This window comes from Mugil cephalus, chromosome 20 (genome assembly GCF_022458985.1).
Source record: "Mugil cephalus isolate CIBA_MC_2020 chromosome 20, CIBA_Mcephalus_1.1, whole genome shotgun sequence".
NCBI classification, from domain to species: Eukaryota; Metazoa; Chordata; class Actinopteri; order Mugiliformes; family Mugilidae; genus Mugil; species Mugil cephalus.
The window spans coordinates 12,103,041-12,131,022 of record NC_061789.1 but is presented as its reverse complement, the minus strand read 5'-3'; the positions used below and the strand labels follow the sequence as shown (position 1 = coordinate 12,131,022).

The window sequence follows — 27,982 nt, the reverse complement described above, 5'->3', positions numbered from 1 at the left end:
TCCTTCATCCCTGCCAGTAAGCATTTAATGCCTTAATTCTACTCCTCTGTAGCTTTCTTCCACTGCTTCTTAAGCATTCGCCTCTCCTGTATAAGTCTATCGATTTCCTGTTGACGTCTAGTCCTACCTCTCCCTCTGGTTTCTTCCGTTTCTCACAAATGCCAAATCTTTCCGTACCATAATCGTAGATTATATCTTCCATCCTCTCCAGCTTATTCTCTACCGTCCCTTTTAGCTTACCTAACACACTGGTCAAATCATTATTGATGTCCTCCCACTTCCTAGTTTCAGCTGCGCCTGGCCACTTGACCCTTGGTTTCCGACCACTGATCTTCTCCCACCTTGGCTGGCTACGCTCTTGTTGTGCCTCTGTGCTAGTACCTGCCTCAACATTACGGTTGCTGATATCCTGCGAGCTGTAGGTTACTTCCTGTTGATGGACTTCACATCTAATGCCAGCAGTCTCTCTGGAAGTTATTTTCAGTCTTAGCTAACACTAGTTAACTAAAAAGTTACTAACTACGGCCATAGCTCTTGAGGCTGAGGAGGTACAGCAGTTGTTGGGCAAGACATTTAACCCACCTTGCTCCCAGTCTGAACTCCAGTGGTGTATGATTGAAAGTGTGTGATGTTGGTGGTTGTAGGTGGATGTAGGTGGTGGTTGGAGAAGCTGTAGGATGGATTGGAAACCACATTTCCATCAGTCTGCCTCAGGCAGGCTGTGACTACTGTGGTAGTTTACCACCTATCTCAGTAGTCACAACTGCCTTGGTGGTGGTGGTGGTGGTAAACTACTTCGGCAGTCTTTGGGTATTTAGAAAAGCGCTATAAGAAATTGATGAATTATTATTTTACCTTACCTTTAACCAAAATGAAAGAAATTCCTTAAATTTACAGCATAAAGTGCATTGATTCTAACTGGGGTCATTTTTGATTCCACTCACTGATGCATGACCTACCAATACCTACATTCTTCCAAGGGTTAATAATTAATAATAAGTGACGTTCATGTTCACTGTACTTCTAAGACTGTTGAAGTGAAATTCATGCTGGGATACTATTCCATCCTTCGTTTACACACATAAATCAGCATCATCCTGGACAAGCAGAAAAAGACTGAATGGATGACATTACACAAGACAAATTAAAAGCACACATCTTTTACTGATAGCGTTTCACTTGACAGGGAGGGCAGAAAAATATTTCAACAATTTAACTGTACAGTGTATTATATTTTGAATAATCTTTGCATTAATTCAAATCACATACGCAGACTGCACAGCAGTTTAAAGGATTTAAAACAATAATTCTCTAAATATATCAACCATAAATGTGTTCTAAAAAATGTATCTAATCTGTAGATGGACTCTTTGGAAGCTGCCAAGATCATATCATAGAACATTAATCAGAAACTGAGAACCCCTCATCCATGTCAGCTGAGACGCAATAATGAATTTAAATATGTCTAGATATAGTCATAGGCATTACATGGATCATAATGTCCGTCTTCATCACCTTCATCAGGTGAATACTGTATTATCTGGTTTGCATATAATGCAGTAAAGTAAAGACAAACACATTCCCAATAGCTTTAACTGGACTTTATATTAACTGCTAATTAGCTTATGTTAGCTGACAAGCTAAATTACAATGACACCACATTTTAAGTCCTTCATTAAATTGAATGTTTTTCCAGTCTTTTTTCTACATGGAACACTTCAACCCGAACAAATCCTTACATTAATGTGCAGCCGTTAGTGCCGTGTTGAGCCTCGCTGCCATGTTGAGCCTTGCTGCCATGTTGAGCCTTGCTTCCATGTTGAGCCTTGCTGCCGTGTTGAGCCTTGCTGCCATGTTGAGCCTTGCTTCCGTGTTGAGCCTTGCTGCCGTGTTGAGCCTTGCTGCCATGTTGAGCCTTGCTGCCATATTGAGCCTTGCTGCCGTGTTGAAAGCCTCTGTTGAAACTTTCATTCCAGTGTTGTCGATGGCACAGGCATACTGCTCCTGTAGATACTTCCTGTCAAATTTCTGTCCAGTAGAATGGTCACGGAGACAAGCACTGAAGTGAACGGTGGCTTTGAACCTGGAGGACAGGAGGACCAGGGACAGGGCCAAGGTGACCACAGAGAACGGGACACTCCCTACTGGGAGGGTGAATGGGATGACGATGCGGTTTCTTCCTGGACGACCATGTTTTTCTGTGAGAGATTCATAACGTTTCCACACACCATCATCTGGTTCAAGAGGACTGACAATGATGTTTGGGATCATCTGTCCTCCAGCCTTCTTCATGGAGTTCCAGTGGTTCGGCAGTTTCACAGGTCGATGTCCTTCATCAGGAATTTTACAACTTTCTTTCCCAGCACAGTAAAATACTCTGTGCTCAGGCCTCATTTTTCCTGTAGCAACATAGTATGTTAAACCTTTAGTGACACAGTTCCAGGGAGAATAGAGGACCACGTCTGTGATGGTGGGCAGAGGCAGCAGACAACAGGCTGGGATCATGAAGTCTTTGATTACTCCGTGACACACAAAGGTGATGTCAACATGGTCACCGTGGTCCTTTTTCTCTTCCTCATTAATGTGTTTTTTCAGGAAGTGAAACATGTCCACAAGTTTGATGAAGGTGACAGACTCGGAGTTTTCTATCAGCCACTTCAGGACGGTCCAATTTTTGCAGTTTTCCTCTGCAAGCTTTAGTAGTTTCTCTCTTTCATCTGAGGCTTTCTTTCCGTTGGTTTTCAAATGCGGCGAATGTCTCAGCAATATTCTTCTTCTCAGGAGAAATCAGAAAAAAGTAAAGATCACACATATCTATCAGCACTATATAGTCCAAATTAAAAAAAATAGTCCAAACAAACTGGTATTATATAGTGCATTTTAAAACAACTTTACTGTCTTAAGCAGCTCAGCATAGTTTACATGCTTAATTGTCGTGAGAAATTTTTGATAGATTGTAGTTATATGAATTTTTAGAGACTTACAGAATTTCCAGTTCACGTTCCAGTTCCAGTTTCAGCTGCAGGTCTCTCAGATACTGAGCAAAGTCTGATGTAATGTTGTTCATAGCTAAACTCTTCTGATCTTTCCTCCTACGACTTGGAGAATAGCAAAAACTTTACTGTTTACTGTACTGTCTAAGAAATGGTAAATGTTTTTCTGGGCTGAATGAATTCTGTCACAAACATCCTCTGATGACACAGACTCAGCTGAGCTAAACTAAAGCTTGATTCATATGTGTTGATTTCAATACATGAGAATGGGCTAAATGATATGAACACAGTGGTCATGACATGTTTTAGCAAGGAGGAGCTGACAAACCTGGATACCTGCAGTGGGAGTTTGTCTCTAAAATGTTACTGAGGCTGACAAACTTCAACCAACCTACATATCTTTGTTGTGTAGAGACATCTTACCTTCTTTGGAGCGATGCAGGACGATCTGATCTGCAGAGAAAATCTTTAGCGTGTGAAGTTCAGCTCCTCATGAATGTGCTTGGAAACACTGAGGCTGACGTTGGACGTTGCAGTCTGATTTGTAGATTCAGTGTCAGGTGAGAAGATAAAGCCAATGAAAGAGAAACTACAGCCGTCCAAAATGCCCGGGAATACCACAATAAAACCTCACATGTAACAAATGACTGATTAACACGGATTCTAGTAAATGGTCATATTTATATTATGTTTTAAGCAGGAAAATTTGTACTGAAATAAAAAATAATTCCTTCTAATATTAACTAGTTTTCAGTCTCACTGGCAGCTCTGTGATTCTGTGTGGAAACGGAGAGGTCAGAGTATTATTGATTTGACTCAACCTGTGACTTGACTTGCCCCCCCAACAATGACTTGCAACTTAGTTGAGACTCTCACATGGGTGTCTTGATCCCATCTCTGCCTCAAAGTAACTCTCAGGAATATGTCAACCAACCCAGAGTCACTTTAAGAAGGCCCTTTGAACTTACAGACAGGTGTTTATGGAGAGGGGTGAGTCACCGCCATTAACACTCTTTCAAGATTCCGATTTATTATCTGATTGACCTTGTTTCATAGTGAAGACAGAATTACCCTCAGAGCTTTGGGACATTCTGGTCTGATCTTCATTCAGCAGAATATAAAGCAGGTTAAATATATTTGATATTGAACCTCAGTATTACACTTGATAACTAAGACAGCAACATGAAGACTACATGCTTAGGATGACGTGTGACAATTACTGAGAGCTTGGAAGACAACCAAGATCTAGTTAAGGTTATGTCCATTTGTTCCAGACTGTGAAAGTCATTGTCTGCAAAGGATTCTGGATAAAATATCAAAAATAAACATTTCATTCATGATTAGACACGACTGTATTATCACTTTGAGCGGCAGCTGAAAGTCATCAGCGACAACAGTGACATCTAGTGTCACTGTGATGGAAACACAAACTGTCTTTTTAACAGTTTATAAATCTAAAGACTAATAAAAGTTCAATTTATTCATAAACCATTGGAAATATTAGAATAGTATAATACTGTGTGGATCTCCTGTTTTATATACAGAATGTTTTTAGTTGATTTTGGATGATTTAAAGTTTGATTTCTGCTGAAGTTCTTTGAGTTTTTGAATCATCTTCACAGACAGACTAACAGACTTAATCTATGTAACATGTATTGATTTATGTGGTGATCACAACAGCTTTAATAGTAATGAAGGAGGTCTTCATATGCTGAGCTCTTGTCGCTGCTACTACCTTGACTTAACACACAACTAATAATCTCACATTAAGCAGGAAGAGGTAACTTCTGGTAAGGTTTACCTGTTAACTGGAAACAAAGCTGTTGTCAAGACTGACGGAGGAGTCTCTGAGTAATCTGGAAAAAATTTGTTAATCATCTTCAGTTTTGTCCTAAAATGTAAATCTAAAACCCTTTGATGAGACATTTAGCAGAAGGGTTTGTACCATAGACAGTATAAAGATGGAAGGGTTATAGTTAGGTCTGTGAAATTATGTCGATGGTGCACCCTGTGTCATCACAAGACTCCACAGTTTGGTGTAGTGGGCCAACGGTAAGACACAGGCCAACGCATGTCACTACATGAAACCCCTGCATGTTGTCTGTCCTGTTACGGTTCGAAAGATAAGTATTTATTATTTGGTTAAAGTATTTTAAGGCTTAATGCTGCTGATATTTTAGTCTTGGAGGTTGAGTTCATCAAATATTTGAAACTTAATTCAATTGTGTAACACGTCATCAATAGTGGACCCTAGTTGCCATTATTCCTCTGATGGTTGTGATAAACAAAAAGCGAGTATTAATCTTTTACGCCAAGTTCTGGTTTATGTCTACTAACAAATTTGAATTAAGTAATTTATTAATAAAAATTTGCATCCCCTAGGCTAACCGCTAAAGGGGGAAAAAGGAAGGAACCTTAAGGGTTATAGAAAGCGATTTGTTGTGTGGGTGAGGAGGAGAAGAGAAAAAAACTTGACTTACCACCTGACCAGCTAAGACTGTTCGTTAGCACCGCTAGGTAGCCCCAGTCCAGCCAATCAGAGCGAAGATCAGCTCTCCTCCACTGTTACCTATTGACTGTAGTAGCTGTCTTCTTATAGCCAGACCACTCCTGTGCTCCAGACAGTGCACAGTAGAGCTTGGCGGGACTGTAAACCTAGGGACTAGCCTAGGTGCCGGATTTGTGTCCATTGTCGACTAGTATTTTTGGACATTCGTTACAACTAACAAAGTCCAATTCGTTTCCATCCTTGTCCTTGACAATTGAGAAGTTTCTCCAAATGTCAGACTTGCCTTGCGTTGTCTTAGTGTTGTAAATACCTTCTTTGAGCTTCCTTTCGATATCATTTGATGACATCGTGTCGCTAGGCTACGTCCCGATTCCGCAGTATTTTTCTTCCCGCCCGCTACCGCGAGATTTGACCCAATCCCCATGCAGCCCTCTAGTGCACAGCTCCAGGAAGTGGGGATAAAATAATAATAATAATAATGATAATAATATATATATATATATACACACACATATATATATATATAATTTACATAGTTTTATAGTAGAGACAGCGCTCCTGATATGTGACACGAAGCAGACAAAATTAACCGATAAAAAGAAGGAGACGTTACCCAGAATGCAACACACCAGGAAGTGGAGCGTGCGCCAGATATTTAGTGCATTAGATACATTAGTGGTGTTAAAAATGACCCCAGCGGTTGTTGTTTTTTTGTTTTTGTTTTTTTTTTCTTTTTTGCAATATCTTATTACTTACTAGTTTTAATTTTTTATCATTTAATTTTCCATGTATTCATCTAACAAGTTGTCTTTGACATGAGGCCATTTGGATTTGTATCCAATTGTTATACTTTAGATAATTACATTTTGTGTGTCAGTACCACACTTTTCCATACGTGGAGTCAAAAATTACCCCAACAATTTTGAAAGGAATTTTGACAGGTTAACCCTGGGAAGCGTTGATTTTCATCACGACACATCTAATGCCAGCAGTCTCCCTGGAAGTTATTTTCAGTGTTAGCTAACACTGCTTAACCACAAAGTTACCAACTACGGTAGTTTACCACCTATCTCAGTAGTCATAGCTGCCGTGGTGGTGGTAAACTATTTTGACAGTCTTTGGGTATTTAGAAAATCGCTGTAAGAAATCGATGAAATAAGGGTTAATGCCTGACGAGATGTCCATTATCAAATTAATGGACGACGCGGAGGCGTGAATTGTCCGACGCGAAGCGTATAAGCTTCCGCTTATACCATGGTCACTCACGAAATAAATAAATATTAGGTCAATTATTAATACGTTAACACTGTATTCGCCTCCTTCCTTGGTCGACTAGACAGAGTCTGTGTCTGTGTTTCTGTTGCCACGGTCACCTAAGCGTCTGAGCCGGCGCAATGATTTAGAACTGTTATCAGGTAATTTGACCAGAACGTCTTTTTGAGTGTCCATTATCTCCTTTTAATATACACTCCGCAGCCAATCAGAATCGAGGATTCACCCGGACCATGGTATAATTATTATAACCTTTCTACAAGCTGTTTTGTGATAAAATGTGAATAAAATGTGATAAATGAACATGTCAAACATGAAATAGTTTATATTTTGACCTAAATATAATAATTTTACAGCATAAAGTGCATTGATTCTAATTGGGGACATTTTTGATTCCACTCATGAAAGAGTGTAGGTACTGGTAGGTCAGGCATCTAAGGGTTAATAACAAATAATAACTGATGTTCATGTTCACTGTACTTCTAAGACTGTTGAAGTGAAATTCATGCTGGGATACTATTCTATCCTTCGTTTACACACACTAATCAGCATCCTGGGCGAGCACAAAAACACTGAATGGATGACATTACAGAAGACAATTTAAAAGCATACAGCTTTTACTAAAAACATTTGACTTGACAGGGAGGGCAAAAAAATATTTCTGAACAATTTAACTATACAGTGTATTATATTTTGAATAGTCTTTGAATAAATCCAAATCACATATGCAGACTGTACAGCAGTTTAAAGGATTTAAAACAATTATTCTCTGAATATCGCAACCATAAATATGTCCTAAAAATATTATCTAATCTGGACTCGTTGGAAACTGTAAAGATCATATCATAGAACACTAATAAGAAACTGAGAACCCCTCATCGATGTCAGCTGAGACTCAATAGTGAATTTAAATATGTCTAGATATAGTCATAGACATTACATGGATCATAATATCTGTCTTCATCATCATCATCAGGTGAATATTGTATTATCTGGTTTATAAACAAATGCAAAGTAAAGACATTCCCATTAGTTTTAACTGGACTTTATATTAACTGCTAATTAGCTTATCTTAGCTGACAAGTTAAACTACAGTGATACCTCGTTTTAAATCCTTCATTAAATTTATTATTTATGTTTTTTTTACCAGTGTTTTTTCTACACTGAGCCACAAACACATGGAACACTTCAACCCAAACAAATTCTTACATTCATGTCCAGCTGGAAGACTCTGTTTTAACTTTCATTACAGTGTTGTCGATGGTGTAGGCATACTGCTCCTGTAGATACTTCCTGTCAAATTTCTGTCCAGTGGAGTCGTCACTGAGACAAGAACTGAAGTGAACGGTGGCTTTAAACCTAGAGGACAGGAGGACCAGGGACAGGGCCAAGGTGACCACAGAGAACGGGACACTCTCTACTGAGAGGGTGAACGGGATGACGATGCGGTTTCTTCCTGGACGACCGTGTTTCTCTGTGAGATATTCATAATCTTTCCATACACCATCATCTGGTCGAAGAGGACTGACGATGATGTTTGGGATCATCTGTCTTCCAGCCTTCTTCATGGAGTTCCAGTGGTTCGGCAGTTTCACAGGTTGGTGTTCTTCATGAGGAACTTTACACCTGTTTTCTGTCCAGCAATAAAATACTCTGTGCTCAGGCCTCATTTTTCCTGTAGCAACATAGTATATTACACCTGCAGTGACACAGTTCCAGGGGGAATAGAGGACCACGTCTGTGATGGTGGGCAGAGGCAGCAGACAACAGGCTGGGATCATGAAGTCTCTGATTGCTCCATGAGACACGAAGGTGATGTCAACATGGTCACCGTGGTCCTTCTTCTCTTCCTCATCAATGTGTTTTTTCAGGAAGTGAAACATGTCCACAAGTTTGATGAAGAAGACAGACTCTCTATCAGAGTTTTCTCTCAGCCACTTCAGGACGGTCCAATTTTTGCAGTTTTTCTCTGCAAGCTTTAGTAGTTTCTGTCTTTCATCTGAGGTTTTCTTTCCATTGGTTTTCAAATGCGGCGAATGTCCGAAAAATATTCTTCTTCTCAAGAGAAAACAGAAAAAAGTAAAGATCACACATATCTATCAGCACTATATAGTCCAAATTAAAAAACACATTCCAAATGAACTCGTATTATATAGTGCATTTTAAAACAACTTTACTGTCTTAAGCAGCTCAGCATAGTTTACATGCTTAATTGTCAGGAGAAATCTTTGATAGATTTGTAGGTATATGAATTTTTAGAGACTCACAGAATTTCCAGTTTCAGGTCCAGCTCCAGGTCTCTCAGACACTGAGCGAAGTCGGATGTAATGTTGTTCATAGCTGAACTCTTCTGATCTTTCCTCCTACGACTTGGAGAATAGCAAAAACTTTACTGTTAACAACAAGTCTAAGAAATGGTAAATGTTTTTCTGGGCTGAATGAATTCTGTCACAAACATCCTCTGATGACACAGACTCAGCTGAGCTAAACTAAAGCTTGATTCATATGTGTTGATTTCAATACATGAGAATGGGCTAAATGATATGAACACAGTGGTCATGACATGTTTTAGCAAGGAGGAGCTGACAACCTGGATACCTGCAGTGGGAGTTTGTCTCTAAAATGTTACTGAGGCTGACAAACTTCACACAACCTACAAATCTTTGTTGTGTAGAGACATCATACCTTCTTTGGAGCGATGTAGGACAATCTGCTCTGCAGAGAAAATCTTTAGCGTGTGAAGTTTAGCTCCTCATGAATGTGCTTGGAAACACTGAGGCTGACGTTGGACATTGCAGTCTGATTGGTCAATTCAGTGCCAGGTGAAAACATAAAGCAAATGAAAGAGAAACTACAGCAGTACAAAATCCCCGGGGAATTCCACAACCAAACCTCACATTTAACAAACAGCTGATTAACACGGATTCTAGTAAATGGTCATATTTATATAATGTTTTAGGCAGGAAATACTTTATTTTACTGAAATTATTTTACTGAAATAAAAAAGAATTACTTCTAATATTAACTAGTTTTCAGTCTCACTGGCAGCTCTGTGAGTCTGTGTGGAAACGGAGAAAAATATAATTTAAAGATCAGAGTATTAGTGACTTGACTTGTAATTGACTTAACCTGTGACTTGACCCCCAAAAAATGACTTGGGACTTAGTTGAGACTCTTACATAAGTGACTTGATCCCATCTCTGCCTCAAAGTAACTCTCAGGAATATGTCAACCTCACTTTAAGAAGACAGTTTGAACTTTATGGAGAGGTGTGAGTCACTGACATTAAAACTCTTTCAAGATCCCGATTTATTATCTGATTGACTTTGTTTCATAATAAAGACAAAATTACCTTCGGAGCCTTGAGACTTTCCGGTCCCATCGTCATTCAGCAGAATATAAAGCAGGTTAAATATATTTGATATTGGACCTCAGTATCACACCTGATAACTAAGACAGCACCATGAAGACTACATGATTAGGATGACGTGTGACAATTACTGCAATCAGCTTTTGTTTTAAATCATCTTCACAGACAGACAAACAGACATACTCTATGTGTGATTTGAAATGTAACATGTTTTTCACAACTGGTGCATTGACTCGCTCAGGGTTTCATTTTTATTTGTACAGTCTTGCTACAGTATCAGACATCAACAAATCTAATTGGTGATCAATAAAATGACAACTAATTGTCTCATATTACGAAAGAACAAACTCTGCCAGGTAACTTCTGGTAAGGGTTACCTGAAATAAGGAAATAACCTTAAGTGCCAAAATCTACATAAGGCAATGTGTTGTGTGGGTGAGGATAGATAGGTGGATAGGAAGATAAAAAAAAAAAAACATGACTCACCACCTAACCAGCCCAGACTGTTGGTTAGCACAGGAATGTGGTACCAGTCCAGCCAATCAGGGTGAAGATCAGCTCTCCTCCACTGAAGACAGTTTGAACTTACAGACAGGTGTTTATGGAGAGGTGTGAGTCACCAACATTAAAACTCTTTCAAGATCCCGATTTATTATCTGATTGACCTAGTTTCATAGTGAAGACAGAATTACCATCAGAGCTTTGGGACTTTCTGGTCTGATCGTCATTCAGCAGAACATAAAGCAGGTTAAATATATTTGATATTGGACCTCAGTGTCACACTTGATAACTAAGATAGCACCATGAAGACTACATGCTTAGGATGATGTGTGACAGTTACTACAATCAGCTTTTGTTTTAAATCATCTTCATAGACAGACGAACAGACATACTCTATGTTTGACTATGTTTTACTAAATGTAACATGTTTTTCACAACTGGTGCATCAATTCGCTCAGGGTTTTATTTTTATTTGTTCAGTCTTTTTGCAGTATCAGACATCAACAAATCTATGTGGCAATCAATAAACTGACAACAGCTTTAACAGTGATGAAGGGGTTCCTCATATGCTGAGCTCTTGTTGCTGCTACTACATCACTACCTTGACTTAAAATTACAAGTAATTGTCTCAGATTAAGAAGGAACAAACTCCACCAGGTAACTTCTGGTAAGGTTTACCTGAAATAAGGAAATTATCTTAAATGCCAAAAATCCAAATAAGGCAATGTGTTGTGTGGATGAGGATAGATAGGTGGATAGGAAGATAAAAAAATTAAAAAAAAAACATGACTCACCACCTGACCAGCTAAGACTGTTGGTTAGCACAGGTACGTCGCACCAGTCCAGCCAATCAGAGTGAAAATCAGCTCTCCTCCACTGAAGACAGTTTGAACTTACAGACAGGTGTTTATGGAGAGGTGTCACTGACATTAAAACTCTTTCAAGATCCTGATTTATTATCTGATTGACCTTGTTTCATAGTGAAGACAGAAATCTTGAAGATAGAGCTTTGGGAATTTCTGGTCCGATCTTCATTCAGCAGAATATAAAGCAGGTTAAATATATTTGATATTGGACCTCAGTGTTACATTTTATAACTAAGACAGCACCATGAAGACTACATGATTAGGATGACGTGTGACAATTACTGGAACCATACAGTGCGATTTCTTTTAGTACAGTCACAGACAAAATACTAAACAAATCCTGAAACAGGCATTCAAATCTTGGTTAAACTGATTAATTCCATAAAAATACAAAAGAAAGTTTGAGTGATCCACTAATGAAGGCCGTGTTTTTTATTAAAAGACCATTTTTTTCTGTTGCCATGCTTGGTGTCTATATAAAGCCAATACATTTAGAAGTTCTTCAGAAACAAAAATGGCTAAAACAAGAAACCTAATGCAGGAAAAAAACTTGAAGATACAGATTCTCAGTTAGGAAGAGTACAGCTGCCACCAGATCGCCAGAAGTGCAGATGCAGTCTTTCAGTACTGGATCCACCCTGCAGAAATACAGACAAACCAACAACTTGTAAGACAACCAAGATGTGGGCGTCCAAGGGTTTCTTCAGAAAAAAATTACTACATCCTGATCTACATGTGCAGGTAAAAACACCGCATGACATCCCAGGAGCTCCAACAGCAGTTGTCAAACCAAACTGGTGTCCAGACTTTTAGATCATGGCTTAAGGTCCTACAAGGCTGTCAAGAAGCCCCTGATCAATGATTGATAGAGGTTAGCCTGGTTAGGCCCAAGCACACAAGAACTGGACAGTCAGGAACTGGAAGAAGATTCTGTGGTCAGATGAGTCCAGTTTCCATGGCCAGCCGAAGCAGTATCTCCACCATGTACAGTACCTACTGTCAAAAATAGTGGAGGCAGTATCATGGTTTGCAGATTCATGAGTGCTGCTGGTGTTGGTTATCTCAGTGTTTGTGATGTCACATTGAACTCTGCCAAATATTGCGCCATTCTCCAAACCCACATGCTCTGTTCTCCACGTGCACTGAAGACCAAACGCCAAGACCAAAGGCAAAAAAGCACTAAAACTAGTTAAGCTGATGTCCATTTGTTCCAGACTGTCAAAGTCATTGTCTGCAAAGGATTCTGGATAAAATATCAAAAGGACTGTATTATCACTTTGAGCAGCAGCTGAAAGTCATCAACGACAACAGTGACATCTAGTGTCACTAAGATGGAAACACAAACTGTCTTTCAATAACAGTTTATAAATCTAAAGATGAATAAAAGTTCAATTTATTCATAAACCATTGGAAATATTAGAATGTTTTTAGTTGATTTTGGATGATTTAAAGTTTGATTTCTGCTGAACTTGTTTGAGTTTTTTGAATCATCTTCACAGACAGACTAACAGACATAATCTATGTAACATGTATTGATTTATGTGGTGATCAATGAACTGACAACAGCTTTATTAGTAATGAAGGAGTTCTTCATATGCTGAGCTCTTGTTGCTGCTATTACATTGACGTAACACACAACTAATGGTCTCACATTAAGCAGAGGTAACATCTGCTAAGTTTTACCTGTTAACTGGAAACAGAGCAAAGCTGTTGTCAAGACTGACGGAGGAGTCTCTGAGTAATCTGAAAAAAATCTGTTAATCATCTTCAGTTTTGTCCTAAAATGTAAATCTAAAACCCTTTGATGAGACATTTAGCAGAAGGGTTCTGTTTGTACCATAGACAGTATAAAGATGGAAGGGTTATAGTTAGGTCTGTGAAATTATGTCGAAGACGCACCCTGTGTCATGGCAAGACTCCACAGTTTGGTGTAGTGGGCCAACGGTAAGACACAGGCCAACGCATGTCACTACATGAAACCCCTGCATGTTGTGTGTCCTGTTATGGTTCAAAAGATAAGTATTTATTATTTGGTTAAAGTATTTTAAGGTTTAATACTGCTGACATTTTAGTCTTGGAGGTTGAGTTTATCAAATAGTTGAACCTTAATTCAATTGTGTAACACGTCATCAATAGTGGACCCTAGTTGTCATTATTCCTCTGATGGTTGTGATAAAGAAAAAGCGAGTATTAATCTTTTACGCCAAGTTCTGGTTTATGTCAGACCATCACATTACCACCACCAGATTTTACTGTTGCTATGATGTTCTGTTTCTGAAATGTGGTGTTACTGTGATGTAATGTGATACGCACCTTCCAAAAAGTTCAACTTTTGCCTCATCAGTCCACAGAGTATTTTCCCAAAAGTTTTGGGGATCATCAAGATGTGCCAAAAAATTATACCTGCCGTTATGTTCCATTTGCTCAGCAGTGGTTTTGGTCTTTGAACTCTACCGTGCAGAGCATTTTAGCCCAGTCTCTTTCTCATGGTGGAGTCATGAACACTGACCTTAGCTGACGCATGTGAGATCTACATGTTTAATTGTTGTGAGAAATTTTTGATAGATTGTAGCTATATGAATTTTTAGAGACTCACAGAATTTCCAGTTCCAGTTCCAGTTCCAGCTGCAGGTCTCTCAGACTCTGAGTGGTGTCTAATGTGATGTTGTTCATAGCTGAACTCTTCTGATTTTTCCTCCTACGACCTGGAGAATGGCAAAAACTTTACTGTTAACAACAAGTCTAAGAAATGGTAAATGTTTTTCTGGGCTGAATGAATTCTGTCACAAACATCCTGCGATGACACAGACTCAGCTGAGCTAAACTAAAGCTTGATTCATACATGTTGAATTTCAAAACATGAGAATGGGCTAAATGATATGAACACAGTGGTCATGACATGTTTTAGCAAGGAGGAGCTGACAACCTGGATACCTGCAGTGGGAGTTTGTCTCAAAAATGTTACTGAGGCTGACAAACTTCACACGACCTACAAATCTTTGTTGTGTAGAGACATCTTACCTTCTTTGGAGCGATGCAGGACAATCTGAGCTACTGAAAAAATATTTAGCATGTGAACTTCAGCTCCTTAAATATGCTTGGAAACACTGAGACTGACGTTGGACATCGGACGTGAAAAGATAATGCAACTGGAACCGCCCCCCAAAATCCCCAGGATTTCCACAGTAGTGGATCCAGTAGTGGATCGGTATCAGTATGTTTAGTATCAATCCAAGTCCATGTGTCCAGTAAAATATAACATATAAACCAGAGTTACAGTTACAAATGAAGACATCCAGTTCAGATTCACACAAATCCAGCCTGATCACCTCAAAGTAACTCTAAGGAATATGTCAACTTACCCTGAGTCACTTCAAGAAGACAGTTTGAACTTGCACACAGGTATTTATGGAGAGGTGTGAGTCACTGACATTAAAACTCTTTCAAGATCCCGTTTTATTATTTGATTGACTTTGTTTCATAATGAAGACAGAATTACCATCAGAGCTTTGGTAACCTGATAACTAAGACAGCTTTAACAGTGATGAAGGGGTTCCTCATATGCTGAGCTCTTGTTGCTGCTGCTACATCACTACCTTGACTTAACACGACAACTAATTGTCTCACATCAAGAAGGACAAAACTCCACCAGGTAACTTCTGGTAAGGTTTACCTGAAATAAAGAAATAACCTTCAGGGCCAAAATGCCACAATGTGTTGTATGGGTGGGGATAGATAGGCGGATAGGAAGATAAAAAAAAAACATAACTCACCACCTGACCAGCAAAGACTGTTGGTTAGCACCGCTAGGTTGCACCAGTCCAGCCAATCAGAGCAAAGATCAGCTCTCCTCCACTGTTACCCATTGATTGTATATAGTAGCTGACATCCCATGGACAGGTCATTTCTATGGGGAAGAATAAAGAAACAGTTATCTTAAACATTTAGTGGAATGTGAAGTCACCCATCTGAGAAGGAGTCACTGCAGGTAACGGGGTACAATCATGGTTGAACATGTTGAAATTTCAAAACAGTGAAAAGTATGTATACAAAGCATAAAAATGGAAGCGGCACTATGAGACGGCTCGTCCAATATGTGACACTAAGATCTTAAATCCAAAAGGCAGCCAAAATGAACCATCAAAAGAGAGACGTTTGAAGTACCCAGAATGCAACAGACCAGGAAGTGGAAGACACTGCAGATATTTAAGAGGAAAAACCAATGGAAAAACCATGTTAAAGGGGGCATAGGGTTAGTGGCTAGGGTTATGATTAGAGCGAGGCTTACGGTTAGGGTTAGGTACAATACAGGTCATAAGCTCCACCTCCTCCACGTTAAGGCACTTTTAGTGTACTGATGGACATAGAGACCGCAGTTTATGCATGTAGCCTTCACAAACCATTTATACTTGTGCGCTTCTCAGTCTGTCTCCCTTTGTAAAAACCTTAGTCAGCACTGAGAATTTTTTCTAGTCAGGTTAATTTTAGTTTCTACTTCCTGCTTCACTCTCAACGGTGGCGACTAAAGCCTTAGCTGTAATCTCCCCAAAGTCGAGTCATGCAAGTGTTTGCGTCTCCGAGCCCCCGTGGTTAACCTTTCCTTGAAGTGTTCCATCTTTATTGATCGAAAACATTCAATTCCAAAATTGCAGAGATGGAGAAGCAGCCGGAGATACTAAAGTGAAAACACGCTACTACCAAGCGAACCCTACTTTCTTTGCCTGAAAAACGTTGAAGACCCCTGGTCTAAACTGTTAGTGGACGGGACTTGGGCCAAATTAAAATGCAAAAGTACAAACAATAATAATTGTAAGTAGGTTAGTAGTTGGAGATAATAAATGAATAAGTACAGTGTATATTCCAATATTTCTTTGTCACTGGTGGAGGTAGAACAGAGCAAAGTCCATATTTATACAGTCTATGGTTTGAACATTCAACACAACTGAAAAAATAAGGAGAAAAAAATTTGAATTTAACATCCCCTTTCTTTCTGGTTACATTTAATCTGCCTGAAACTGTATCTATTTTTAGAATTCTAACTATATTTATTTAATTATTTATTTGTTATTATATATTATTTATATATTTTTATTCGTCCATGTTTTCATCAGATTATTTTTCTGTGCTGCCCCTTTTCGCTCCTTTCATTTTCCTGTTTGTCTTCTCCTCATCCCTCCTTCTCTCCTCCATCCAATCGTGCTTCTCTCCTCCCTGCATGATCACAGCCTCCTCCTCCTCCTCCTCCTCCTCCTCCTCCTCCTCCTCCCTCAGAGTGTCTCAGCTGTCCTTGGTGCTGCTCGCTCAGATGGAGGCTGCAGTATTCTGCTGAGTTGCAGTGAGCCAGCATTCGCTCAAGAGCGGAGGGTCCTGACGAGGAAACTACAGCGCCCACAGTCCTCCGGTCGGAGCCCACACTGTCATCTGAAGCGGAGAAAGCCCCGTGGAACCCTGGGAGACGCGGTCATCAGTAACCTACCGCTGAGAGAGAGAGAGAGAGAGAGAGAGAGAGAGAGAGGGAGAGAGCGAGAGGGTGGTGTGCCATGACAACAGACAGAGAGAGAGACAGAAAGGTGAGTTGATGTGTTTGTTTGTTTGCGGGTTTGTTTACCTCTCCTGTGTCTTTATACACGTCTGTCATCACGACTTTAATCTGCTCCTCAGCCTCCATCTTTTCTTCTGACAAACAAACACACACACACACACACACACACACACACACACTCCTCTGACGGTGCATTTTCCTGTTGTCTTCTGGGAATGAGCGGCGCTGTGTTGTCAGGGTGTTTGTCTCATTAGAGCGGTGTGTGTGTGTGTGTGTGTGTGCGTGCCCGTGTGTGTGTGTGTGTCTGAGCATCTCCACCCAGTCTAACAGCAGCCCACAGATAGGTCTGATGCTCCCTGCATGTCTGCTCCATTTCAAGCCGGGGACGTCGTTCGGTGCCGCTGAGAGTCGACAAAGAAGCACAACACGGACTGGCAGCAGCACAGGCTGACACACAACAAACAGTGACTCGCAACAGAGATTGACACGCAACACAAACTAACGTGTATTGTGTGTTGCGGTGTGTGCGAAGCCCACAAATGTCATCAAGTGGAAACATTTTCCACTGTGTGTGTCAGCCCAACGTGACCGCTGTCTGTTGCGTGAATGTGCGCTTATACCCGAGTGTGTTGCTGCTGGACATTTCTGAGCTTCGGCTTCTGTCCGGCTATTTCCTGCAGGGCGAGGCAGCAGATGGCCTTCGTCCTGGGCTACCTGCCCAGTTCCCCCTCTCTCTCTCTCTATCTCTGTCTCTCTCCAGCCTGTGTCTGCGTCTTTCCACCTCTCTCTTCGTCCAACGTCACCTGTCGGCGTTTGAAGCCCGACGGAGACGTCGAGATATCGGCGATCCACTGAACTCTCGGCTCCGCTCAGGTGTTTCAGGCTGTGAGCTGAGAACTCCCTGATCTTGTCTGCACCAGAATGTGTCTGAAGATATCTGGCACTATACACTGACCAGGCATAACATTATGACCACCTTCCGAATATTGTTGTGACTCATCAGAGAAGGGACACGGGGATCCTGATGGTGTCCTCCGGCTCAACACCTTGTTTTCTGAGTTGTTCCTGAACAGTTTTTGTGTGTGTGTGTGTGTGTGTGTGTGTGTGTGTGTGTGTGTGTCTGCGTCAGGCTGCATCCTGCTGGTGATGTCTGCTGCCATTAAGGAGCGTCGGAGCTATGGGGTGGGGGTGCCCGGCCTGGTGCACGTGGGCGCTACGTGTCCACATGAATGCCAGGTCCAACAAATCCCATCAGAACATTGAATTGTCACAAGATGCTCAGTGTCATTTGCTTCTCCCGTCAGTGGTCATAATGTTGTGGCTGCTCTGCGTATATTGAGGGTTTGCCGCCAAACACAAGCTCGTTATACTTGTTTCATGAGTCAACCTGTGTCATGTCACGATCTGCCAACTTTAGATTCTGGAAAATGAGTCACATGTGATTATGAGCTCTGACAGGTGAAGATGTTCTGAGACGATGCTGAAGAAGTAGGTAGACAGGCCAACACAGATGGAAACCATCACCATAGAGGTTAATTTGAGAACCACCTGCTTCTAAAAGGATTTACCTTCCTCCTCCGTGTGCGGCTGAGACTCTGTCACGATCAGCTGATCTACAAACATCACAGAAGGACAAGCAGCATCAGATGAAGGCGACTTTGATAAGGATTAACTGAGGACTGATATAAATTTCGGAGAAACATGTTCAGAAACAGCTGCTGAGACGTCCTCATCAGAACTTCATCATCATTGCATAGGGTGTACAGCAGGTTACAATGTGTCTGTGTGTGTGTGTTGTGATGTTCAGTGAGATGGACTGAAAGCGGTGAGTCCTGCCGTGAAGTGGGTCAGCAGCATCAGCTGAGCCTCAACGTCTCCCTCCTGACTTCCTGCCTCAGGACTCACTTTGAGTCCTTAATGAGCCTTTTGAGAGGTCAACTGCTTGGGGGTGGGGGGTGGAGGGGTGGGGGTGGCGAGGGGGAGGAAGAAATCTGCAGGGACAGATGATCTCAGAGCAGAGTTTTATTTTGGAAAGCTGCTTCCTCTGCTGCACTGATCAGCTGGTTTGTTGTTTACGGCACATCATCTGACCGATCATTGGTACTGGAGTATCATCCACAGAGCTCATCATATGAATTGATTTTTCTGTGTTTCAGGTTCTTAATAACCAAACTGTGGGTCAGAGTAGAAAACAATTAAAAAAATAATAATAATACGTCCAGCAGGTTTCTGATGTGTCTCACCCACAGAGTTTCCTATTTAAACTACCTGTCTCTTGAAACTGAAGAAGCTACTCAGATTAGCGGCGAAATGTCTTCAAGAAACTTTATATGTCTAGTTTTTAACGCCTTTTGGATTATCATAACCTGGACGACTGAGAACCTTCACATACAATTGAAAAAATAGTTTTCTCTGACCATTAGCATTAGCATAGGGTGGTGGCTGTGTGTCTGTGTTGAGGATCATGAACACGTTAACACTTGTTTAGTTCATTCATGGTGTTCATGTCGCTCAGCTACATGTTGCCACTTCTCGTCTCATCAGTTCAGTCCATCGAAGTGCTAGCATTAGCCTCAAACAACATCGCTGACTGGGTGGCGATCGGTTAGCTTCGACATGATTGGCTCGCTTCATTTCAACATTTACTTCCTGCCTCTTTAATTCTGTCGTTTTCTGTTTGTCTCTCTGGACAGTAACTGCTGAGCCATGTCTGCCGGCCTGGACGACACTGACAACGTGTTCGGTGAGTCGCACATAAACACAGAGATTATCATTTTGCTTTAAGCTATTACATTTTTTTTTATTATTTCAAATATGTGCAACAGTAGGGTGGCCGTGCAACTGGCGTAAACATAAACATACCTATACATATCATGTACTGTTAGCTTCTCTTCTGTTACTACTGCAAGCTTTCGGCCAATTGCGGGGTACCTGACAGAGTCAGTGTGTAATATGCAGCCTTGTGATTGGCCCAGCAGCAACAGGGGCGGGGCCTGCTGTGTACAGGAGGCTTTGATTGACAGGTGTCATCCAGCGTTTCACTCTGTGTGAAACGGTGGACATTGAGACAGCTCCTGTATAAGATAACGTCTTCTGCCTCCAGTGACACCTTTACTGAAATATGGATCCAAGTTAAAGTGTATTTAAAGAAATTCAAATATGTTGGGGAAAATTGTGGGTAAAAATCAAAAAAAATATAGAAAAATATATAATCAACGGAATATTTTGCGACCCCCCTGCGATACCTTCGCAGACCCCCTAGGGGTCGCGAACCCCCTGTTGAAGACCAATGAATTGTTTTCTGCTTAAAATCTATAGTTTGCTCCAGTGGCTGATCAGAGACGATCATTGGGATTACCAACAGCTGACGTTCGCTCCTTTGTTCTCTCTCCTGTTTCTAATATCATCTAATGTCTCTCCTTCCTCCCCCTCTAATGTGATTTGTTCTCCTCTGAGCCCTCCCCCCTCTCTTCCTCTCACTGAACGTCTCTCTTTCACCTCTCCATTAATCAAACTTTCATTAAATCTTTATTTTCTCTCCCTGTCACCTGAATTTAATGTTTTACCACCAGAACCTCCGTCACTCTTCTCCCCGCGCATCTATCTCTCCCTCCCACCTACTCTGGGTTTACCTCCCCCCCATGGGAAATAAACTGCTGTCAGCTCAGTGTGGGGGAGGAGAGACAGGAAGCCTTTATATTTTGCACAGATCGTTGTACAAGTCTGAACTCTGCGCACAAAGACGGAATATGAATAAGAAAAACAAGGTTATATAGAAGAAGACAAAGTTATAATAATAAAAATAATTACAACAATTCCATAAAAAGTTATGAATGAGTAGTCGCTGATTCATGTGTATATGGGGGCGGGGGGTGAGATGGTCAGCATGTTGAATATTTGATGGGGCCCTGAGTGGAAGGAGGAAGAGGAGGAAGGCAAGCACATTACGCATCATCACAAAAAACTGCAGCATAAACATGAATGTGTCCTTCAAAATAAAACACCAGTGAAAACAGGAAAAAATATCGTCACCACATCATCACATTTTCGAGAATATAAAGAGAAGAAAATCAAAGTGTTCAATAAAGATTAATAACGTGCAGACAAGGTCATCACGGGGTCAGGGTTCATCTCCCACAAACCTCCTCTGCCCCGGCAGCACAGCTGTAAATCTGTACATGTGCGAAACTGAAGTGTGAATGATTGGTTTCAGACCTGAACGAGGCGATCCCAGAGACCGAGCTGCTCGACAACAGCATCCAGAAAGGCCGAGCCCAGCTGTCCGTCAAAACGCGAAGGCACCGGCCCTCCAGGTCTCGTTACCGTGACAGCGTTAGCTCGACGGAGGGCGACGACAGCCTCGACAGGAAGGTGAAGAGATGTTTAAATAGTCAAAATATGTCAAGTCTTAATCATTTATTAAGTGAGAGCTCGTCACATTGACTTTAAGTAAAAGCCAAACAACTATAATATAACATTGTGTGTTTATGTGTGTGTTATCAGGACAGTCCAATACACTCCGCCCGATCACCCCTGCACCTGGCAATGCGAGGCCCCTCTCCTGATTCTCTGCTGTCAACTCGAAGCCCCGCCTTCTCCTTTGATACACCGCTGGTGAGACCCATCAGAGATGAAAGTACATTGATATACATTATTTTAATGTTAATGAAAGAACTTGTGGCTACGCGTTGTGTTCTCAGGTGCGCCGCTCTCCAGAGGACGGTGGTGCTTCATTGGCTGCTCCTCCGCGGGGCCGGTACCATCAGCTGACCAATGCAACATCCCAGGAGCCTCTGGTGACGCCCAGCAGCTCGCCATCCAAATCCTGCCCGTCCTCCGACTGCTCTCCTCTTTACACCAGGAGGAACAGGAGGCCCGACAGCGAAGGTAGACAGACATGCACACACGCCATCACACATGGTTGCAAACACAACAGCACGCACTTTTACTTATTAACACACCTGGAAACAGCTCACATGTTTAAAGGTAAAGTTGCACACCTGCAAACACCCTTGTATAATGAATGTGTGTGTGTGTGTGTGTGCATGTGGGTGTGTCAGTGCTGGTTTCTGATACGAGTCGAGACACCAGTCCAGCTGATCCCGGCAGTCCGACCGTCGTCTTCGACAAGAAAACCAAGAGACGCTTCCTGGACCTAGGGTGAGACTCATACACACATGTGTTGACCTTTCTGTCTTTGTGAGGACCCTACGCAACCTGCATCACCAGGTCCTTTACAACATCGATTCTCAGCCCCTAGTGGTCTGTGATGTAATTGCGAGGGATCAGTGAAAATAAAATATTGTTTAAAAAAGATCCTATGACATTTATAGAAATAGGATTATTTTACTCAAATGACACTGAGAACTTTATCCACCTAAACAACAGAGGGCAATAGGATTTTTTTTCTCTAATTACATCTGTTTCACAAGTGTAAGTATTTGTATTTTAATAAGACATCTCGCTCCTGGTTGCATTGTTCTGTTTCAAGTTACTGATTGATGCTATTAATATAAACTTAACTTAATCTGCGTCCATTTCAAATTATGATGTCCCTACTGTTGCAACACACCATTCATATCTTAATCATGCTCTTATTGTAAAATAAGATGTTGTGGGGAAACTCATTAACTTGCATGATCAGGTTGGCACTTAAAATTAAGCTAAGTTAATTTTTGATCTACCCTGACAATAGGGGGGTCCTCAGCGTAGATCAAAAATACGCTGGGGGTCTAGGACCCCAAAAAAGTTGAGAGCCACTGCTTTACGGTACCACTATATAGTGACTGCCTAGCCAGGTAACAGATCATTTTAAATGCATTGCTGCATAGAAACAGAATGAGCTGCTGGTCAGTGGCCATGTTTGGAGCCTAAAACTTGTCTGGAAACTCTGTTCATGTTGTTTTGTCCAGACTGTGGTGGTTTCAGATGGTCTTCAGGTGTATGAAGAACAGCCCCTAAACCTGATTAAAGTTTTAAACCCCCCAGAGGCCTTGAAGGTCACAAGGACAAAACATTAAAAAGTTTTGTTCTGGGAGCAAACTGCTAAAATTCAGACAATTCTTTGAGTTAGACAGGAGATTTTACACCATAGAATAGTCTGAGTGACTTACACTGCTTCTTTACAGTCTGATCCATATAAATACTCTTAACTGTATATAAGAGCATCATCATCAGCATAATTTAAAAATGCGTCTAAACTCTGACACTGAAAATGTCCACTGTCCAACAGGGTAACTCTGAGACGATCATACATCAGAGTGAGAAAAGATAAATCCAACAGGCTCTCTGTGGGCAGCAGGTGAGTCCATCACACACACATACAAGACCTCCTTCTGAAATCTCGGCATTTAACGGGATCAACATTGAATGTGTCTCTCTTCTCAGAGAGCCATCCGAAAGTCCGTCTCGGTCATCCGGATCTTTTGTCTCATTCTCCTGGTTCACTGAAGGGCGGGGGTCACTCTCGTCTTCTGGGACTCCACCCTGCTCCCCCAAGATCCCCCCGCTGAGCTCCCCAAGACCCCGAAAGTCTCACTCACAGGTAAAAGACAAACGCGATCTTTCATCCATTTTTACATGTCGTCTGTTTTTCTCCTTGCTACAATGACAATAGTTCTGCAGATGAACACGAACCTGATGCAGATGATGAGGAATTAACTTCTGTTAATTAAAAGCAGGACCAGAGCATGATGATGGCAAAGAAATTGCATAGATTCAGGATAATGTCCGTTTATATGCAGATGAGACTCTAATTTATATTCTCATTGCGCCAGCGGACCTTGATTATTAGATCAAACTTTTTGATGACCAATCTCATACAGCTCCTCAGCTGCCTTGTCTCTGCTGCTACGAACTGCTGCTACAAAGTTTTCTCAATCAGATTAGCAGCTCTTGTTGCCAAAGGACCTCAAATTCTCCAGGAAAACATCATCCATTGGCTGCAGCAAAGAAAAGAGGAACAACTTCCACAAGCTGTCTAAAAGTACAGTTTGCCCAGAACAGTGTTAATTTGACAAAGAGTATGACGAAAAATATTCGTCAACAAAACTTTTTAACGGACGAAAACTAAATAAAAAGTCAGATATGATGATGAAAACTGTGACGAAATATAACTGACACTTTGGTCAGTGAATAAAAATGACGACGAAAATGGGACGAACGAATCTTTTGAGGGTAGGTTGATCGATGAAGAAGAGACATTTTAAAATGCCACAGCAATCGCAACAACCGCAGTTCATGAACAACAGATACGAAAAACTGGTCACACTTTACATACGGCATAAAGGGCAAGACAATACATGTAAGGGATAATAGCGCTGCGACTAGTAATTACAGTGCTGACGGTAATCGCTGGTTGTGTCTTTGTATTAGGTTTACATTAACTACTACATTAAATATATAAATCTGACCCGACTGGTATCCACCCGCTTCAGAAATGGTGCTACATCCAGATCATGAGGTGTGTGTTTGAATGATGAGGGTTATATGTGAACACACATGCAGTGGATCAGTTTACAGCATTTCTGCACATTGATTTTTCTGATTTACTCATCATGACGGACCTGCGGGCTTTTAGCTTAACCACCAGGAAGAGTCACGTGACATGTGGTTTGTTTTGTGGTCGGTGCGAAATGTTCTGCTGTTGCAGCCCGGGGGAAGTGTGTGTGTGTCTGTGTGTGTGTGTTTGTGTGTGAGTGGGGAAATGGACACACTTCCTGTTTCCACTTTGTCTCGTTTTATCTCTGGAGTTTACAACTCTCTCCCTCTCCCTTCACCATTAACGCTCAGAGGAAAGAGCTTCATTAAACTTCCATCAGAGAGCCACTAATGGCTCTAACAGGGTGTGTGTGTGTGTAGATTTCAAACCTGCTGTCGCCCATCCTCCTTTGTCTGTTCTTCCTGCAGGAGTCAGCTCTCAGTGAGGAGTTTTCTCCTCCTCACACCTCCTCCTCCACCTCTCCTCCCATCGACTGCTCCTCTTCCAGATCCTCCCACCCGTACCACACCCTGTCTCAGTCCTCTGACGAGGTAACGCACACCTGTCTTTCTGTCCTGTTTAAACCAGATCTAATGGCTTCGGCTCACAGCTTCCTCCCCTTCCTCCTCCTCCTCTTCCTCCTCCTCTTCCTCCTCAGCCCTGTGATGAACCCACATCGCTGGTCTCCTCCTGGACAACACAGGAGGTTTGTCAGTGGTTGCGAGGTCTCAACATGGAGCAGTACGTCCCAGAATTCACTGAGAGAGACATTGATGGACAGGAGCTGCTGCAGATGGACGGCAACAAGCTGAAGGTGAGGATGATGTTCCTGTCACAAGGGTAGCCATGTACATTTACACAAGTACACTGCTTAAGTATAAAATAATAAATAAGATAATAGAGGGTATGCACGTGACGTCACCACAAGTGAAGTCTCCATGGTTACGGCCAGTGAGTTGCAAAAAATTGACAGTTGAGCATGGAGATTAGTAGCATTAGTTTGAATCATAGGCTTTAATAGTGTCTAAACTGTTAAATTAGTTAAAAAAAAATGCAAAGAGCTGTTGTGTGATTGATTGTACCAACAGATTTGAAAAGCAGTCAGAGATACATTTTTACAGATAAGTAAGTGAATCGCTGCATTATGAAGAAACAACTGGAATCCAGGCACAGAAACCTGGTGTTGTGGTTCACATTTTGCGACAGGTAATATTAATTTATGCTGTAGTTTTTGATGAAGTCACACCTTTTGTATGCACCGTTATTGTATGGCTAACTTCACTTCTCAGTAAAGCTCTTAGTGTTAGCATCTTTTATTTAGCTACATTTATCATAACTGAATTGAACTAAAACTAACTTAAACTAATCAAAACTGAGGCTAATCCACTTTTTCAAAACCATACTAGTTCGTATGGATCATTGTCGAAACCAATTGTCCTTAATTTGATCCGATAATCTACATTTTTTCCAGTCTCCCTGTATTTACTGATACATTTCACTGTTTTTGCGACTCAATGACGTCAGTCCATACCCTCTATTAATCAGACAAACTGTGGAATAGAAAATTCCTTACTAATCTTTGAATTGAGTACATTTACCTAATCAGGGGACACAACTTTCACAGTCTTTCCAGATTTTGAAAAGACCAGGAGTACACACTAATAGACTGGATGCAGTAGATTTTTGTATGACTGAAAGACTGCAGATCACACACTTCACAACTGAACCTGATGAGGAATCACAGACTCAAACCAAGACAACTTAACGCATCAAACTCTTACACAAACTCTTGCATGTGCAGTAGCCGTCTGCGACCAACAATATATAAGCACTCCTACCACAACTCAATTAATCTCTCTTCCTTTTCCGTGGTTCAGGTTTGCTTTGTTGCCACTCTCCTGCTCTCACTGTTCCCCATGATTGTTTTGATATTCGATCTACTTCCTGTTGTCTTCTGATGCTGTTGCCTGTGCCCCGCCCTCTCTTTTTCATTGGCTGTTGGTAACATGTGTTTGAAGTTGGGCCCAGTAATGGCTTCATGCTACCTGACTGCATACAGATTGTGCATCCTGTTAGCTCAAAAAAATCAAACATGCGTGATTGACTGCGACGGAGGTCAAGTCAGGTCTGTTCACCTCAAACACTTGCAGATCCGGGTCTTCACCTCCTCGAAACAGATTTTTGTGCCGACTATGCCCAACAAGTGCAGACTGATGCAGACTTTGCCAAACTGGGTAAAATCAGGAAGAAAAAAAAAGTTCTTGTAGTGTGTCCTCAGCTTTAGGCAGTAACAGGACTACTGCTGTCCTCTCAACTTCTGCAGGCCCTGGGCGTGCTCAGTTCGTCCGACCGCAGCACCCTGAAGCGTCGCATCAAAGACATCCAGACTGCAGCAGAGAAGGAGAGAAAAGCCCTGGACAAACTGGAGAAACAGAAAGAAAAGCAACGGAGGAAAGACCAGGAGCAGCGGAAGAGCTGAAAGCACCACCAGGGGGAGACAGAGTACGATGAGGAGGGAGGAGGGCGGGACCAGGTGGCTAGAAGGGAGACAGGTAGTAGGAAACAGGTGGACTGGGAACTACAAGAGAGAAGACAACATGTAGAAAGAGGGGAGGTAAAGCAAGATGAGGAGGGAGGACAGAAGAGGGACACAGAGCGGAGGACAAAGAGGGATAACAGGCAGGATTCATGTTTAAGGACCAGAGTTGGGTTTAAGATTCCTATGGGGTGAAGTTCCAGCACAATAAAAAAAAGTCCCAGTTTGCACACACCCTGGAAACCAGGAACTTCCCGGAAAGATCGTTGAAAATGACGAGAAGAAGAAGAAGAAGAAAACAACGTCCTGCAGAGAAGTTATAAAACTATGAAAAAATTTCAGGCTGCGTGTCTTTATTTAATATTTAATGTTACAGAAGCTCTCAAAGGACAGCTTCACTTTAAAATACAAATTTTATTTTAGTTTTGAATCCAACATCTAAGCATTTTGATGATGTCATTGAGCAAAAACAGAAACATTTATTACTGAAATCAAAGAAATTTTAAACGTGGAATAAAAACTGGTGATAAAACTAAAAACATCATTTGTTTTTATTAATGATTAGTCAGCTTGATCATAATTTATCATTTCATTCCTTTTTAGAAAACGTATGCTGCCAACCTTTCCTTAAAGTGGCTTCCTCTGTTGATTAATTGAATTTTGAATTTGTTGTTTTTGTCCTTTGGGGCTTCCATCATTTCGTCAGAGTTTCTTCCTGATCGAGTCATCTGCGGGACGTCATGACTGAAACTCTAACACGCAAGGTGAGTCTTGACCAATCAGAAGTCACTGTCATTTACGAAGGAGGAAGGAGGAACCGACGACCAACCTTCCTGAAACTAGAAGGTAGAGTTGTGACGTTCACGAACGAACCGAATCTTTTGACCAGCTCATTAACATGAACGATGTGAAC

At 41.4% G+C, this 27,982-nt stretch overlaps 1 protein-coding gene and 1 long non-coding RNA gene across 2 annotated transcripts; one reads left to right on the top strand and one right to left on the bottom strand.

Moving 5' to 3' along the window:
- Positions 1-12,014: 12,014 nt before the first annotated feature.
- LOC124998188 lies at positions 12,015-16,204 on the bottom strand. The gene is made up of 3 exons (XR_007111034.1): positions 15,285-16,204; positions 14,108-14,216; positions 12,015-12,149 (listed from the first exon to the last, which is right to left on the bottom strand). It is a non-coding gene; the product is annotated as an uncharacterized LOC124998188 (long non-coding RNA).
- Positions 16,205-16,779: 575 nt separating this feature from the next.
- samd14 (sterile alpha motif domain containing 14) lies at positions 16,780-27,625 on the top strand. The gene is made up of 11 exons (XM_047570944.1): positions 16,780-17,081; positions 19,747-19,796; positions 21,267-21,424; positions 21,557-21,667; positions 21,754-21,940; positions 22,114-22,213; positions 23,286-23,354; positions 23,441-23,597; positions 24,962-25,084; positions 25,192-25,347; positions 26,857-27,625. Exons 2-11 carry the CDS (start codon positions 19,760-19,762, stop codon positions 27,010-27,012), a joined length of 1,254 nt encoding a protein of 417 aa, XP_047426900.1. The 5' UTR covers positions 16,780-17,081; positions 19,747-19,759; the 3' UTR covers positions 27,013-27,625.
- The last annotated feature ends 357 nt before the right edge of the window (positions 27,626-27,982 follow it).